At 48.2% G+C, this 16,012-nt stretch overlaps 2 protein-coding genes across 3 annotated transcripts in view; both read left to right on the forward strand.

Annotated features, from left to right (window-relative positions):
- Positions 1-6,828: 6,828 nt before the first annotated feature.
- On the forward strand, positions 6,829-12,555 carry TMEM106C (transmembrane protein 106C). Of its 2 annotated transcripts, none has more exons than XM_082350657.1 (8): positions 6,829-6,976; positions 7,453-7,667; positions 8,943-9,006; positions 9,504-9,663; positions 9,754-9,894; positions 10,337-10,386; positions 10,873-10,926; positions 11,809-12,555. In XM_082350657.1, the coding sequence occupies exons 2-8, from the start codon at positions 7,481-7,483 to the stop codon at positions 11,903-11,905; spliced, it is 753 nt and encodes a 250-aa protein (XP_082206783.1). In that variant the 5' UTR covers positions 6,829-6,976; positions 7,453-7,480; the 3' UTR covers positions 11,906-12,555. The 2 variants fall into 2 exon arrangements, with proteins under 2 accessions (XP_082206783.1, XP_082206784.1); XM_082350658.1 differs by having other exon boundaries at positions 9,754-9,795.
- A 2,890-nt stretch (positions 12,556-15,445) lies between these two features.
- PFKM (phosphofructokinase, muscle) overlaps positions 15,446-16,012 on the forward strand; it is a 188,727-nt gene continuing 188,160 nt past the window's right edge. Inside the window, exon 1 of the mRNA XM_082350631.1 lies at positions 15,446-15,455. The gene's annotated coding sequence lies outside the window, so the exon portion shown is untranslated. The remainder of the gene's footprint in view (positions 15,456-16,012) is intronic.

Here is a 16,012-nt window from a genome sequence, read left to right on the forward strand (position 1 = left end):
ATGGGGAGCTGGCTCCTTCCGGTCCCACCAGGCAGGGCAGGCCAGGCCAGTGCCAGATCCGCTGCTGCAGTAAACCAGCTTTGGGTGGGCTCCTTCCCTTGGATCTGGGCTGCCTCCAGAACTCTTCTGTGGAGGTAAACCACCCCAGACCTCTGCGGGTGTGAGGGCTGAGCCTCAAGGAGAAGAGAACTACCAGCCTGAGGGCCCCGGCTCCTGGGCCTCTTCCGCCCCCTGGTGGAAGGAACTGAGCAGTGCCAGGCCTGCACTGCATTCTGACTCCAACCTTCCCTCCTCTCTCCCCCGCTCCATCCTCTCTCCTCTTCTCGCCTCCGTTCATTCACCCTTGACGGCACGTCCACTGGGTGCCAGGCACCTGCCACGAGATGGGGGACACAGACTGTGTCCTGTGACTGTGACACTGTCCCTGCCCCGAGGTGCTTGCCATTCATTCACTCACCTCACTCACTCATTCGACAAATATTCATGGAGCTCCTACTCTCCACCAGGCTCTCCTCTAGGCTCCAGAGACACCAACCCTGCCCGCACGGAGTTTACAGTCTAACAGGATGTTCAGCCTGGGTAACAGAGAATTATAATATAGCGGAGAAAGCACAGGTGCTAGAGAGGAGTCCAGCAGAGGAGACAGACAGATGTGAGGACAGTGGCGCTGACACCGAGCGGCGTGTGTGTAGGCGCAGCAGGGGACGGGTGTGCGGAGAAGATTTCAGGGTGACCGCTGGGCTGGGTTTGGAGGGTTGCGTAGGATCTCTCTGGGAATAGGAAACGGGGTGTGGAGTGAGGTGGGGCAGGGAGGAAAGAATATCCTACACAAAGGACAGAACGAGCAGGCACATAAAGTCCCAGCGTGTTTAGGGAGCTACAAATAGTCTCCTGTGGTCGGAGTGTGTGGTTAGCGGGAAGAGGGCAGCAGGAGAGTGGAAAGGGCCTTGCAAGTTGTGGAAGGGGTTTGGGTCTTTTCCTGCAGCCTGTGAGGAGCCACAGAAGGTTTTAAGAGACAGGATGATACCACCACGTCGGCATTTCAGAAAAGGACCCCTAGACCAATGGAATGTGGAGGAAGGGCTAGAAGAGCGAGCAGTCGAGGCTGGTGTGGTGCTTGTACCCCAGCTGGGTGACATGCAGCAAGCCACTTCACTTCTCTGAGCCGCAGACCCCTCATCTGTCAAAGGGGGTGATGGCGCCCAGCCTGCAGAGCTGTTGAGAGGACCAGATGAGAGACTGTGTGGGAAGCGCCTACTCCAGTGCTTGGCACATAATAGACACTCAGTAAAATTATCATTTTTGGAAGTCAGAGAGCCTACTATGCAGCCTATTACAATTGCCTAGGCAAAGGATGTAGAGGGCCTGAATCCGATCACAGACTATGGATGGGTAGGGAGGGAAGACACCAAGAGCTATTTCAGACAGTTGGCTTTCAGGATGGGGTTGGGTATGGAATTTGTTTCTCTAAACACCTCTTGGAGTTTACCTCTGCCTCCTGCCCTCAGGCTCTCCCTGGGGCTCCCCTATTCCTATCACCCCCTGCGTCCTCACTGCCTGCTTTGCACAGGATGCTTTCTTGTTCAGGGCTGGTCCCTCCTCTGGGCAGAGGCTCCGCTGGCTGAGGCCCTATAGGCGAGTGCCCAGCGCGGCAGCAGACACGGACAGGAGGTGAATGGCAGTTTCTGACGATAATCAGATGTGCAGCTGCTCAGCCATCAGGTTTGTCCCTGAAGCTGGCACAGGGGTGAGAAAGGCAGTGCTGGGGGAGGTCAACCAGGAAGACCGGCTCACTGCTGCCAGTGACGATGATATAATGGTGATGACTGGTCTCATCACTATAGTGTTAAAATCCAGCAAGCCCACCTCTGGCCTCCCCGCTCAGGCAGGCTTCCCAAATTCTCCAGCCCAGGCAACCTTCCTCCCACACCTGCCCCGAGGGTGCCAGCTCCTAACATAATTCCCATTCAGGAGGTGGTCCAGAACTTCTTGGGTGGAGGGAGATGCTTAGGGGTGGCAATTCCTGGAGGGGAGGCAGGGCCATGCAGTTTATATTACGTGTGTATAGCACATATGCCGATGTGACTTAGAGTGTGTTCATCTCAGGTCACTGTCAGGGGAGGGACTTTTGGCAGTTATAAGGGTCAAGGCCCCCGCAGCCATCACATAGGCCCTGGGGAGAGTTGTTAATAGTGTTCAGGGGTCAGGAATTAGTCTCCTCCATCTGCAAGTCCCCCTACAAGAGAATCTGGTTCAGGTGTTCCTTTTAAGGTGTCATTTTGTTTTGTTTTGTTTTCCCTGTATTCCTGTCCCCCTGTTCCAAGGAGATTACAGCCCTTTGGGTCTCTTTGATTTATGTGGGGTAGAAATTTTCTTAAAAGATTGCTTCAAGACTTAAAAGACTACCTCTTAAACTGTCTTCTGTCAATGGCTCAGCTCATTAGAGAGATGATACTGAGGTGCCGTTGAGGAGAGAAAGGAAAATATGGGGAGGGCAGGGAGAGGTGGAGCCTGCACCAGGCAGGGAAGGGACTTCCCTCGGGTGAGCCCGCTGGGGGGGGCCAGGAGGCTCTGAGACCCCTGCCCTGGCTGGGTCTGGCCTGTGCACTGGGCATGCAGGACCCTGGGCACCAGCTCTGCCAGCCTGAGCAGAGATTCCCAGGGTCCAAGAAAGCAGTACCATCCCCCAAATCAGAGGCCCATGGGGTGTTGAACGAGGAGGAGAGAGCGTGACACGGTGGGCTGAGTGCGAGAGGCCCTTCCTGCCCCTGCTTCCTGGGTTCTTGAGACATCTTGGGGAAGAGAAGGCAGCCTCAGTGACCAAGACCAAATCCCCTGCCAGCCAGTCAGGATGGGGCTCTGAGTTGGATTTAGGTTGGTTTCCTTTTTTTTTTTTAATAGGACATCTTTTGTCCACCTGGGTTTGTGGAAGAAGGTTCATACCTTTCATGCAGCCAGCACTCAGAACACTTTATTGGCTCTTCCAGGGTGCACCCCTGAGCCAGGTGAGCATAAGCCCCACAATCAGCCTCCTCTATGCCCCTCGGGAAAGGAGCTGAGGAGACCGTGGCCTGGAGGACCACCATGGTTGATTGCAGCTTCGGTAAAGGGCCAAGACCTTCAGTGGCTTGAGATGGATTGTCAGTTCCTTGCACACACAAGCCCCTGCAACCCAAGGGGTCTCTCCATCAAGGTGACCTCTCTGGGCAGAGCTCCTGCCTTCAGCTGCTATGGGCCCAGGACACAGTGCAACCCCCCAACCTAGACCGCTTCTGTGTATAAGCACCCTCTGTGCCACTTCTCTTCCTAGAACAGGCCTGTAAACTTTCTTTCTGTAGCCAATCTTCCTAGGAAATAGCACAGTAAAGTAGAAAGAGACAGCACTTGGGAGCAGAAAACCCATGATCCAGTTCTGACCTTACCACTATAGCTGGGGCAATCAGCTTCCCCGATCGTGTCTCAGTGTAAAATAGAAATAACAGCCGCTTCACATAGATGGAAGCACAAGTGGCAAAATGCTCCATTGCTAGAAGAGGTTCTTAAATGCAAGGAACCATCTTCTTCCCCTTCTCCCTCTAGACCTTCCTTTAGAGAACTGGACCTGGAACTTTGGAGGGTGGGATCGATTTCTCTCTTTATCTGAACAACACATGCACCAGAGCTTTGAACACTGAGATCTCTGATGTGAGTTAGGATAAACACAGAATCCCTTAAATAAAAAGGGTTGTACGCCCCTGAAATCTGCCTGTGGCCACAGTGGCTGCAGCAATGGGCTACGATCTGGCTCTGCCCCTCACTGCCCACACTCTAACTAGTCCCCTGATCTCTTTGGAAAGTATACTGAACAAGGAAAGAGCGGATTTGGTTCTGGTCTAGATTTTTTCACTAACTGGGTGTCATTTAACCTCAAGCAAGTTTTCTCCACTGTGGACTTAATAAAGGGGGCAGAATGAAGACCATGAAGAACACTTCCAGCTCTAAGCCCTCGGTTTCCCCATGTGCAGGGCCTTTCAGGACCACGGCCCCTCAATACCTTGACTCCCCTCAGCCTGTGGGGCCGGGGGTACATAATGCACATGGAGAAATCGAGGAGGCTGGGAGGGCAGGGATTCCCAGTTGGTCATACTCCACCCTGGCCCCCCCAGCAGAGAGCCCCCCGTGAGCTCACGTCTGCAGTAACCTCACTGCTCATAACTGGGATGCTGAGACAACCTTGGAAGCCAGGCACAAGTGAGAAGTGATGGGTGTCTCCTCGGAATGTGCTGCCCAATTAAAACAGCCTCCTGGATGGCCATGGCGGATGCTGGGACTACTCCCCCAGGCAGTGCGGGCCAGCTTCCAGGTGGAGTCGGTCTGCAAGTGTTTATTGAGGGCCTACTATGCCTCAGGCTTCAAGCTGGGTGCTGGGGAAACAAGGAGGAATAGGAGCCACACTGGAGGGTACAGTCTATTTGTCCCAGACAGTGGACAGAAAGCCTCAAGGGTTCTGCTGGCTACACCCCCAGACCCCCTTTACAGTCCCCAGCAACATGAGCCCCACTTTTCCTCACCACAGGCCCAAGCCCTTAGCCTGTTTCCCTTCCTTTATGAAGCATCCACAGCCCTCCATCTTCCCCTGGCCTTCTCTTCCTCTTAAGCTGGTATGAATCAGGCTGCTGCCTCCTCACCTTCCCTGTTCCTGGGACAGCCTGGACCACCCTCTGCAGTGTCCATCCATAGTGTGGACATTAGGCTCACTGCCTCTTGCCCTTGGCAGCGTTCCAGCAGAGGCCACAAAATGAGGCAATCCCCATGTGACTAAAGGATGGGCTCATTCCCCAGATTCCCAAGATGAATTCCCTGTGAGAAGTGGGTCTTCAGACAAGAAAGCCGAACTTGGAAGACAGGTCTCAGACAGGCAAGAGGCCTCCCTCTCTCTAAAGGCATGTGCCCTAAGAGCAGATGTTAGAAGAGGATAGAAACCTAAGCGTGGCTTACATGGTGTTTGGGTAAAGCAGTCAGACTGCCTGTGTTAAAATCCAGGCTTCCCCCTTAACTAGCTCTGTGTCTGTATCTTCTAGCATTGCATCCTACTATGAGAAAGGCACACACACACACACACACACACACACACACACAACACAATTTGTTGGGGTGGTGTTGGTTATTTTTCTCATGCAATGAGAAGTCAGAAGAAAGGTAGTCCAGAGCCTGAGTGTGGCTCCAAATGTCATCAGCCACCCAGGCTCTTTTAATCCCTCTACCCAGCCTTCCTTCACATGCACTTCTCACCTCATGGGCACAATATGGCTGCCCCATCTCCAACATCAAGTCTAAATTCCAAACAGGAAGAGGAAGGTCAAAGCACAGATTGAGTCTCCATCACTTTTAAGGAGCTTTCCTGGAAGTCCACACACCTCATTGGCTCAAACTGTGTCATATGGTAAGTAGGCAGGGAAATGTATTTTTCATTGAGCATATCGCTGCCTCCAACAAAATCAGATTTGTATAAACAAGGAATATAAACTGGTATAGAGCTTGCAAGGAGAGAGGTGAAGATCGATTTCAGGAAGGGGAAGGTATGGGCCGTAGGTGGAAAAAGAGGAGCAATGGTTTCTTGTTGCTTCTGCCAAATATTCTTTTCTTGACCAAACTTTAGTCAAGTTCCTGAACCTTCTCTTAGACCCATCTGTGCACTTATTGTATAATCCAGTTTTTGCATGAACCCCGCTAAGTCAGCTTAGCAAGAACCCCTCTCAAGATCTGATCACCTTCCATATCTGATTGGATTCCTCATCCTCCATCATCCCCCAGGTGATGTCTGATCACCATGGTGTGTCTTCAGCAAGAATCCTGTTAGGTCAGTTTAGCCAGAATTCCCCTTACCGGTATGTTTTCTCTTGGTAATTTTCCATCCACTGACCGGCACCCTGTCCCTTGACTCTAAATTCCCAGTTACCTTGCTGTATTCAGACTTGAACCCAATCTCTCTCCCCCACTGGAAGACCCCATTGGTGCAGCTGTCCCTCCACACCTATCACCATTGCCCACCTTGAACAAAGTCTGCCTTACTGTCTCCAACCAGTGTCATTCAATAATTTTTTCTTTACCATTTCTTATTCTAAAGACTCAGTGGGCTGACTGGGACCAGCAGTTGTTCAGGTGGCTAGACAGCAGCAGGGGCATCAGCCTTCCTCACAGGAGAAGGAGGAGAGAGAAGTGGAGATGGCAGAGAGCTCGAAGGTCGCCAGCCTCCCTCCACGTTGCAGGGCATGCCCCCCCATTCACCCAGTTCAGAATCTCTCCTCTCCCCAGCATCGTCTTTATAACTTCACCTGCTTAAAGTCTGCCCTCGCTTGCTTCCTTCTGCTGCAGGCGAAGCTCAACCAGGCAGTCCCTACAAAGAAACCCGCCCTAAAAAAAGTGTCAGAATCGAGGAGGGCTTCATGGAAGAGGTAACACAAGCACTAAACCCGCCACTTTAAAAAGTGTCCTCTAACCCCTTATGTGCATGCCTTGTGTGTGTGTGTCTAGGGCTGCGGAAGGGGACGTCCTAAAGCAGGATGAGGGCAGATTCTGTGTCTGATGCACTTTTTACCCTCGGCATCTACACAACCCCTGTGCTCAAAGAATAGTTGAAAATGGCTTTGGCTGCCGGCTCTTTCCGCCTTCCTCTTCCTCTGGAAACTTGAGCCTTTCCCAGCGTTTCTGGAGGACTCAATCACTCCACTGGACCTGCCTCAAGCCCCGAGAAGCGCTGCTCCACCCCGAACCCCAGCCCCCCAGCTCTCTGCCGCCCTCTCCCAGCGCCGTCAGCAGGGCCGCGAAGAGCGCACGCGCGGGCTCACGCCGGCATCCCCGGGCCACCTTGCGTTCTGCGCATGCTCATCGAGTGCGGGCAGTTTTGAAGACCCAAGAGGAAGGTAAACCCGCTGAAGCGGGCAGGTGGCTGGCGGTCCGGCCCGTGAAGGAGCTGCCGGGAGCTCGTTCCCTGCAGGTCTGGAGCCTTCGGCATTTGCTCTCTCCTGGGCGACTCTGGTGGGCTCGGAGCGCGCTTTTTGCCAAGGGGCGTGACCTGAGCCCGCCTCCTGGGTCTGGGAGTGGAGGGGGATGGGGAATCTTTGAGGCCTGTGATTAATTTGGTGCCTGTTGATTGTTGGGGAGGTTTTCTCGAGGAGGGCACAGAGTTTGCAAATAGCGGACAGGAAGGGGTGAGGCTGGACCACGTGGGAGCTGGGGTGACCCGAGCCCTGGGACTGCGAGGAGCTGGCGGCCCCGTTTCTCCGGCTGTGTGTGTCCCGAGTCGGAGGGGGTTAGGGAGCAGTGCTACAAAATGAGGAGCCTGGTAGAAATTGTGCAGGTGTTTGGGATCACATTCAGGACGGCAATTTGGTCATTTTTGTGTTATCACTTTTCTCATAGAAAGATGCACGGCCACCTATACAGGCACTCACTTGCCTCTTTGCACCCTAGGACATGACACAAGTCGCACATCCTGGCCATGGGGTCCCAGCAGTCCGCCTATGCTCACCCCCGTTCTTGCAAGCGGAAGAAAGCAGATGACAGGAAGGATTTGCTGGCTGAACGGGAGCAGGAAGAAGCCATTGCTCAGTTCCCATATGTGGAGTTCACAGGGCGAGATAGCATCACCTGTCTCACATGCCAGGGGACAGGCTACATTCCAACAGGTGAGAGTCTTTGGTTATCACGGGAAGGATGATTCCCCGAGGAGAATTCCAAGATACCCAGAGGGCTTCTCCGGTCTCCCAGACAGAACTTTTCTCCTAGGCGGCAATACCACAGTCATAGGCCATGCCCTGAGCAGGAGCCAGCTGAGCTGACTTGATAAACTTGGGCAGGTTCCACAACTTCTCTAGGTTTCCCAATATTTGAAAGCCTTGCTTTTCTTCACTTCCACTCTTGTTCGTTGTTTCCTTGGTTTGGAACATTTGGTTTGCTCTAGATTGTGGGATTTGTTGACAGGCACATTTCTTTATTGCTCTCACTCATAAGGCCTGGCATGGCTTTGTGTGGGAGGAGCAGACACCATCTTGGAAGCTTCCGTTCAAGGAAGCAGGTAGTGAATCATAAACAACCTAAGATCTGAAAAACAAATCAAGTGGGGGGAGAAAAACATGCACAGGAGTGGAGCCTGGATTGGGTACAGAATCATCTGTCACTAAGTTGGCTCTCAAAAAGTCTTAACAGGGGCTTCCCTGGTGGCGCAGTGGTTGAGAATCTGCCTGCCAATGCAGGGGACACGGGTTCGAGCCCTGGTCTGGGAAGATCCCACATGCCGCGGAGCAACTAGGTCCGTGAGCCACAACTACTGAGCCTGCGCGTCTGGAGCCTGTGCTCCGCAACAAGAGAGGCCCCGACAGTGAGAGGCCCGCACACCGCGATGAAGAGTGGCCCCCGCTTGCCGCAACTAGAGAAAGCCCTCGCACAGAAACGAAGACCCAACACGGCCAAAAAAAATAAATAATAAATAAATTTAAAAAAAAATAGCCATCTGTAAACATTTGACATGTTCATTAAAAAAAAAAAAAGTCTTAACAGTGTAGATGGAGGGTCACAGAGGTTTAGAGCTGGTAAGAACCTTAGAAACCATTTAATCCAAAGCCTTCATATTACAGATGAGGACACAGTGGCCTAGAGAGGTAATGACTTCCCCAAGGCTATGCAGCAGCTGAAAGCCATGCAGCAGCTCAAGGCCATTCAGTAAAGCCAGAACAAGATCCTAGATTTCTCAACTTCCACGTCACTGCCCTGGGAGCATTGTAATTTGTAGCACTCTCTACATATTTACTTGTTTCTTGTTCATTAGACCCCAAATATAAAACTGGTATCTTAGAAACGTCTAATTCCAGACAAGTATATGTGTGACAGGCTACTGTGTATGTGATGGAAAGTACTGCAACACATGGGGTTTATTTTACCAAAATTGTTTGTTTCTTTTCTAGAGCAAGTAAATGAGTTGGTGGCTTTGATCCCACACAGTGATCAGAGATTGCGTCCTCAGAGAACGTGAGTCACCTGCGTCTCTCCTGTTAATGCCTACAGTTGTCCCTAGTCCCTTTTTCTGTGTATGAATGCCAGTTAACTTCTTGAAAACGTTATCTGTTTCTGTAAATTCCCCACTTCCTTTAATACTGTCTGCTCAAGCAAGATGTCTCTGCCCCCATCACAATCTGGGGAAGGGAACTTGAAGCTAGAAATGTTTTGAGGACAGAGAGCCAAATGAAGGAACTTGAATCGGAAGGAATTGGAGGAGAGGGTGTCCTGGGAGGTGAAGAGATGTTTCTGTCCATACAATTCCTCTCTTCAGCTTCTCTTCCCAGACTGAAGACAGCATTCAGATGGGTTTGTGAACATGCTCCACTTATTCGTGCCTGGTTTGTGATTCCTTGCTCTTTTCACTTTCTTGTCCCTCCCCGCCTCATTCCTGGTTTTGCATTTAATCTTGACTGATTGGACCTTGATATCTGACTGCCTGGGTTGGTCATGTGCTTTGTCGTTTGCAGTAAGCAGTATGTCCTCCTGTCTGTTCTGCTCTGTCTCCTGGCATCTGGTTTGGTGGTTTTCTTCCTGTTTCCACATTCGGTCCTCGTGGATGATGACGGCATCAAAGTGGTGAAAGTCACATTTAATGAGCAGGACTCCCTTGTAATCCTCGCCATCACGGTAAGATTAGGGCCTCCCTTCCTGGGTTGTGCACCTGTGAGTCTTGTACCCAGGACCCTTACACGTGTTTCCTCTCTTGCCCTGATGCAGGCCACCCTGAAAATCAGGAACTCCAACTTCTACTCTGTGGCGGTGAGCAGCCTGTCCAGCCAGGTTCAGTACATGAACACCGTGGTTGGGTCATACGTGACAACTAACATCTCCCTCATTCCACCTCGGAGCGAGCATCTGGTACGCCATCCTTTTAGGATCCTGGTCCCGTGGGCCTGAGAGAAGAGTAGGCACTGTGGAATGCTGTCACCTCATTACTTTCCTCTTCCTCTCCTCATTTCCACTTGTAGCAACTGGTTGATGAGGAAGACCTGATGAGCTCTGTAATTATGAAAAATTAGGGAAAAAAATCAGCTAGCATTTAAGTGTTACAGGAACAAAAGAATTTGTCGGAGAAAGCAATTTGCCAGCAATTGAGAAGAGGCCATGTGGTCCATTGGCCTCTCAACAGGGAAGAGGTTGGAAGATTTGTTAGAGGCTCATCATCTGGATCAGGGACAGTCTTGGGGAAATATTTTGTATGTGATAGAAGAATGCTCTCAGGTCCTTGGGTTGCTGATAATAGTACTGTTCTTTGTCAAGACTGCTTAGCCACAGACTGACTCTGGTGTCTTATTTTCAGGTGAATTTTACCGTGAAGGCTGAGATGGGAGGACCATTTTCCTATGTGTAGTAAGGACAGTGTTCTCTACATGTGTGCTTTTTACTGGATGAAAGGGATTCAGAGTTGAGCTCAATTGTTGGGGGCCGATCCTGCCTTAAGTTCCAGCCTTGGGCCTGTGGATTCCCTAGCTTTGGCCATCTTGAGGTTTACTTGGAGGATGTGGTATTTGATATGTGACTGAAGTGCTCAAATTTCGAAAAGAGAACATTAGGCCACTAGAAACATTTCCAAGCTGCAGCATTTTGTGATGGGTATGAACAAACAAAAAGATGGTGATGTGGGAGGATGGAAGGACACTTGTGGGGACTCGGAACTGGTGAGCCAGGGCAGCACTTAGGCCAGAAGGGCGGGTGTGAGGCAGGGGAGGTACCCAAACGGGGCTGACTGCTCCTCAGTTTGACAGTGTAACTCAGCACTCCTGCTGATTCGCCTTTTTTTAAAAACAAAAAACAAAAAACAAAAAAATGACCATTTCTCTATTTGCTGTTTGGCAGCTTCTTCTGCACGTTACCCGATATCCTGGTGCACAACATAGTGGTCTTCATGCGGTACGTTGCTCATTTCCCTGTGTCCAGGGCCTTTGTGTTTGAGCCTGGACCGTCAGGCCACGTGAGCTGGCCACCTTTGCTCGGGAGAGCCTGTGGGGCCCACAAACCAAAGAGGGGATGCCCAGTACCTTACAGGCACAGACACGGCAGAGCCTTGCTGTCCTTTAGATACAGTGTCCAAATCCCTGTCACAAATCACCAGGGTCACAGTGAACGGTTAGATGTAGAATTTTCTCCATGAAATGGGGTCGAGTTGTGTGATCCCTTTAGAATCCTGATGGAACTAGTAAAGAAAAGAAAAGCTTTCTCAAGGCATAAGCCCTGGGCATCTGGCCAGACTTACTCTGTAGCCACACAAATTACCACATGTCATGGACCGGTCGGGTAATTTCTAGAACCATGACTGTTAAATTTGCCAGTGACAAGGTTCTGCTGCAGACATTTGAAATAGTAGGGTTAGAGCAGGGTTTCTTGGCCTTGGCACTATTGACATTTTGGGCCAGACAGTTCTTTGTTGCCAGGGGCTGTTCTGTGCATTGTAGGACGTTTTACAGCCTGGCCTCTACCCACTAGATGCCAGTAACAGCACCTCCTCCCCCACTCAGCTGTAACAACCCCACCAAATGTTTAGACGTTGCCAGAAGTCCCCTGTGGGTTAAAATTGTCTCCGGTTTAGAACCACATATTTAGAGGGTCAGCTCAGGGCACAGTGTCTCTGGGGACGTGGAAAGATCCTCTGACTTCCTGGTTGTGTAACCATGAAGATACGTATCTAGGACCTGTGAATATTATTGCCTGAGCTTGCAGGAAATTACTTGGGCAATCTTTCTTACTTATTTCATCTCAGAAACAATTAATTCTCATTGGTTTTCCTTTCCCTAGAACTTCAGTGAAGATTTCCTACATTGGCCACATGACCCAGAGCTCCTTGGAGACACATCACTATGTGGATTGTGGAGCAAATTCCACAGCTGTTTAGAAACTGCTCGTGGTTCTTCCATGGCAGCACCTGTCAGAAGAGACACAGCATCTGTTCCCAGGGCCTGAGCCCTGTACCTACCCCAGGGGGTAGAACCAGAGGAGAAATTGGTTCTCTCAGTCCCCAGCAGACATCCTCCTGCCACTAGGGAGGAAAACTCCTCTCTGTAGCGCCATTTACTTTTCTCAGAACCAGCAGGATCACTGCCTAGTGCCTAGCCTATGCCCAGCAAATAGTAGGCACTCAAAGAAGGTTTGAAGAGTTTAACTGAGATCTTTTCAGCTGTTCTTGGGGCATTATCAATTAAAATCATACCATGGTTCTAGGGTATCAGACGATAGAGTGATCCGGAAATAGGACGGTCAGTGCAGTTGCAGAACTATTTTCGGGGCCTCATCACAGAAGAGGCAGCAGGGAGGGAGCATTTGAATACATTAAAGAAGAAAGCACAGACCATTCAATATGTGAAGTTTTTTCATCTGCTTCCAAATGCCTAGGAACTTTATTAAAGAAAAAAAATAACTTTTTTTTCCTGTAGAAAGTTAAAACTGTTTTTACCAAGAGTCTGTGGGGTCTGATTTACCCTTCATCCATTGGCTGGAACATGGATTGGAGAATTTGGTAGAAAAATAAACCCTGCTTTTGATTCATCTGTGTCTCCTCTGATTGCCTGGATGTCTCAGTAGGCACCTCTGGGGGACCGTAGAAGAGTTGCCTGTGAAGTGTATCAGCACAGGATGGGAAGGGAAGAGAAGAAGCCCTGCTTGTACTGTCCCCATGAGCTGCTATCACAGTCCGTCTGCCTCTGATGGTGACATGCTGACCTATCGCTGTTCTAGAACAGAGCACTTAATGCCCCCTGGAGGTTGGACGAGGGAGAGCAGTGATGCCTGAGGAGTGAGAAGCTGCTTCCCTGAGGAGGAATAACTTGCTAATTAAGAGGACCTGGTTTGAAGTTGAAAGTTTCTTGAACTGTCTCCACCCTCTCCACCACCCGAAGAGCAGACTCCAGCCCCACGATGGCAGGGTATCTAGGGGGAAGCTTGAGTAGTGAGTTTCAGAGGTCTGCTGAGGTGGGCTCCAGCTCCTTCTCCAGCCCTGGTGCCTCGGGAAACCCTAACAGCAACAGGTGGTGGCACGTCTATTTTCTTTTTTGTCTTCATTCACATAGCTTGATTTTCAATATTAATGATCTTTGCACTCTGAATCTTCAGGCTAAGCCTAAATTTCACGGCTGTTTGGCTGATGCTGACCATGCTTGAGTAACCCAAGAGCTGAGGGTTGAAAGCCAAGTTTCCCTGTTAACCTGGATCCTTTAACGGTCTGTATGTACACGATGTTGATGACTGTTCTGTGTGTAAATGATGGAACGCAACTTGTATGGAAGCAGATGTGCACCACTTTTGAGGACATGCCCTAAACACATGAAGATGTACACATTGCTACATTTTTTTATTTTCCCATTTTCCAAACAGCCTCTAGCATATTTTTCATGTGATTTTGAAGAAGTTACTCCTATTGGTACTTCAGTTTTCAATAATTTTTTGTGACCGTGTGCTTCAGTAGCATTTCTTGCTTCTCAATGTTATCTTTATTTTTTTTATTTTAGAACTTTCAAATTGTTTACTCATTTTTTTTTTAATTGGGGTATAGTTGTTTTACAATGTTGTGTTAGTTTCTACTGTACAGCGGAGTGGAGTTCCCTGTGCTATACAGCAGGTTCTTATTATCTATTTTATACATATTAGTGTATATATGTCAATCCCAATCTCCCAGTTCATCCCCCCACCCCGCCCCCCCGCTTTCCCCCCTTGGTATCAATACATTTGTTCTCTACATCTGTGTCTCTGTTTCTGCCTTGCAAACTGGTTCATCTGTACCATTTTTCTAGATTCCACATATATGCGTTAGTATATGTTATTTGTTTTTCTCTTTCTGACTTACTTCACTCTATGACAGTCTCTAGGTCCATCCACATCTCTTCAAATGACCCAATTTCGTTCCTTTTTATGGCTGAGTAATATTCCATTGTATATATGTACCACATCTCCTTTATCCATTTGTCTGTCGATGGTCATTTAGGTTGCTTCCATGACCTGGCTATTGTAGATAGTGCTGCAATGAACTTAGGGTGCATGTGGCATGTGTCTTTTTGAATTATGGTTTTCTCTGGGTATATGCCCAGTAGTGGGATTGCTGGGTCGTATGGTAGTTCTATTTTTAGTTTTTTAAGGAACCTCCATACTGTTCTCCATAGTGGCTGTATCAATTTACCTTCCCACCAACAGTGCAAGAGGGTTCCCTTTTCTCCACACCCTCTCCAGCATTTATTGTTTGTAGATTTTCTGATGATGCCCATTCTACCCGGTGTGAGGTGACACCTCGTTGTAGTTTTGATATGCGTTTCTCTAATAACTAGTGATGTTGAGCAGCTTTTCATGTGCCTTTTCTTTGGAGAAACGTCTGTTTAGGTCTTCTGTCTATTTTTTCATTGGGTTGTTTGTTTTTTTGATATTGAGCTGCATGAGCTGTTTATATATTTTGTAGATTAATCCTTTGTCTATTGATTTGTTTGCCAATATTTTCTCCCATTCTGAGGGTTGTCTTTTTGTTTATAGCTTCCTTTGCTGTGCAAAAGCTTTGAAGTTTCATTAGGTCCCATTTGTTTATTTTTTTTTTATTTCCTTTACTCTAGGAGGTGGGTCAAAAAAGATCTTGCTGTGATTTATGTTCTAATTTCATTCTTTTACATGTAGCTGTCCAGTTTTTCCAGTACCACTTATTGAAAATGGTGTCTTTTCTCCATTGTATATCCTTGCCTCCTTTGTCATACATAGATGCATAGGTTTATCTCTGGGCTTTCTATTCTGTTCCATTCATCTATATTTCAGTTTTTGTGCCTGTACCATAGTAGTCTTGATTACTGTAGCTTTGTAGTATAGTCTGAAGTCAGGGAGTCTGATTCCTCCACCTCCGTTTTTTTTCCTCAAGATTGCTTTGGCTATTCGGGGTCTTTTGTGTCTCCAGACATATTTTAAGATTTTTTTGTTATAGTTCTGTAAAAAAATGCCATTGGTAATTTGATAGAGATTGCATTGAATCTGTAGATTGCTTTGGGTAGTATAGTCATTTTCACAATATTGATTCTTCCAATCCAAGAACATGGTATATCTCTCCATCTGTTGGTATCATCTTTAATTTCTTTCATCAGTGTCTTATAGTTTTCTGTATACAGGTCTTTTGTCTCCGTAGGTAGGTTTATTCCTAGGTATTTTATTCTTTTCGTTGCAATGGTAAATGGGAGTGTTTCCTTAATTTCTCTTTCAGATTTTTCATCATTAGTGTATAGGAATGCAAGAGATTTCTGTGCATTTTGTATCCTGCAACTTTAACAAATTCATTAATTAGCTCTAGTAGTTTTCTGGTGGCATCTTTAGGATTCTCTATGTATAGTATCATGTCATCTGCAAACAGTGACAGTTTTACTTCTTCTTTTTCAATTTGTATTGCTTTTATTTCTTTTTCTTCTCTGATTGCCATGGCTAAGACTTCCAAAACTATGTCGAATAATAGTGGCGAGAGTGGACATCCTTGTCTTGTTCCTGGTCTTAGAGGAAATGCTTTCAGTTTTTCACCATTGAGAATGATGTTTGCTGTGGTTTGTCGTATATGGCCTTTATTATGTTGAGGTAGATTCCCTCTATGCCCACTTTCTGGAGAGTTTTTATCATAAATGGTGTTGACTTTTGTCAAAAGCTTTTTCTGCATCTATTGAGATGATCATATGGTTTTTATTCTTCAATTTGTTAATATGGTTTATCACATTGATTGATTTGTGTATACTGAAGAATCGTTGCAGATCCCTGGGATAAATCCCACTTGATCGTGGTGTATGATCCTTTTACAGTGTTGTTGGATTCTGTTTGCTAGTATTTTGTTGAGGATTTTTGCATCCATATTCTTCAGTGATACTGGTCTGTAATTTTCTTTTTTTTGTAGTATCTTTGTCTGGTTTTGGTATCAGGGTGATGGTGCCCCCATAGAAGGAGTTTGGGAGTGTTTCTTCTTCTGCAATTTTTTGGAAGAGTTTGAGAAGGATGGGTGTTA

Source organism: Balaenoptera borealis (genome assembly GCF_965194805.1).
Source record: "Balaenoptera borealis genome assembly, chromosome: 13".
Classification (NCBI taxonomy): Eukaryota; Metazoa; Chordata; class Mammalia; order Artiodactyla; family Balaenopteridae; genus Balaenoptera; species Balaenoptera borealis.

Bases quoted from the DNA above. Each gene is read 5' to 3' on its own strand.
- TMEM106C (XM_082350657.1), top strand. From the start codon at position 7,481: ATGGGGTCCCAGCAGTCCGCCTATGCTCACCCCCGTTCTTGCAAGCGG. The intron at 7,668-8,942 runs GTGAGAGTCTTT...TTTCTTTTCTAG, and splicing joins GACAGGCTACATTCCAACAG to AGCAAGTAAATGAGTTGGTG. The intron at 10,927-11,808 runs GTACGTTGCTCA...TCCTTTCCCTAG, and splicing joins AACATAGTGGTCTTCATGCG to AACTTCAGTGAAGATTTCCT.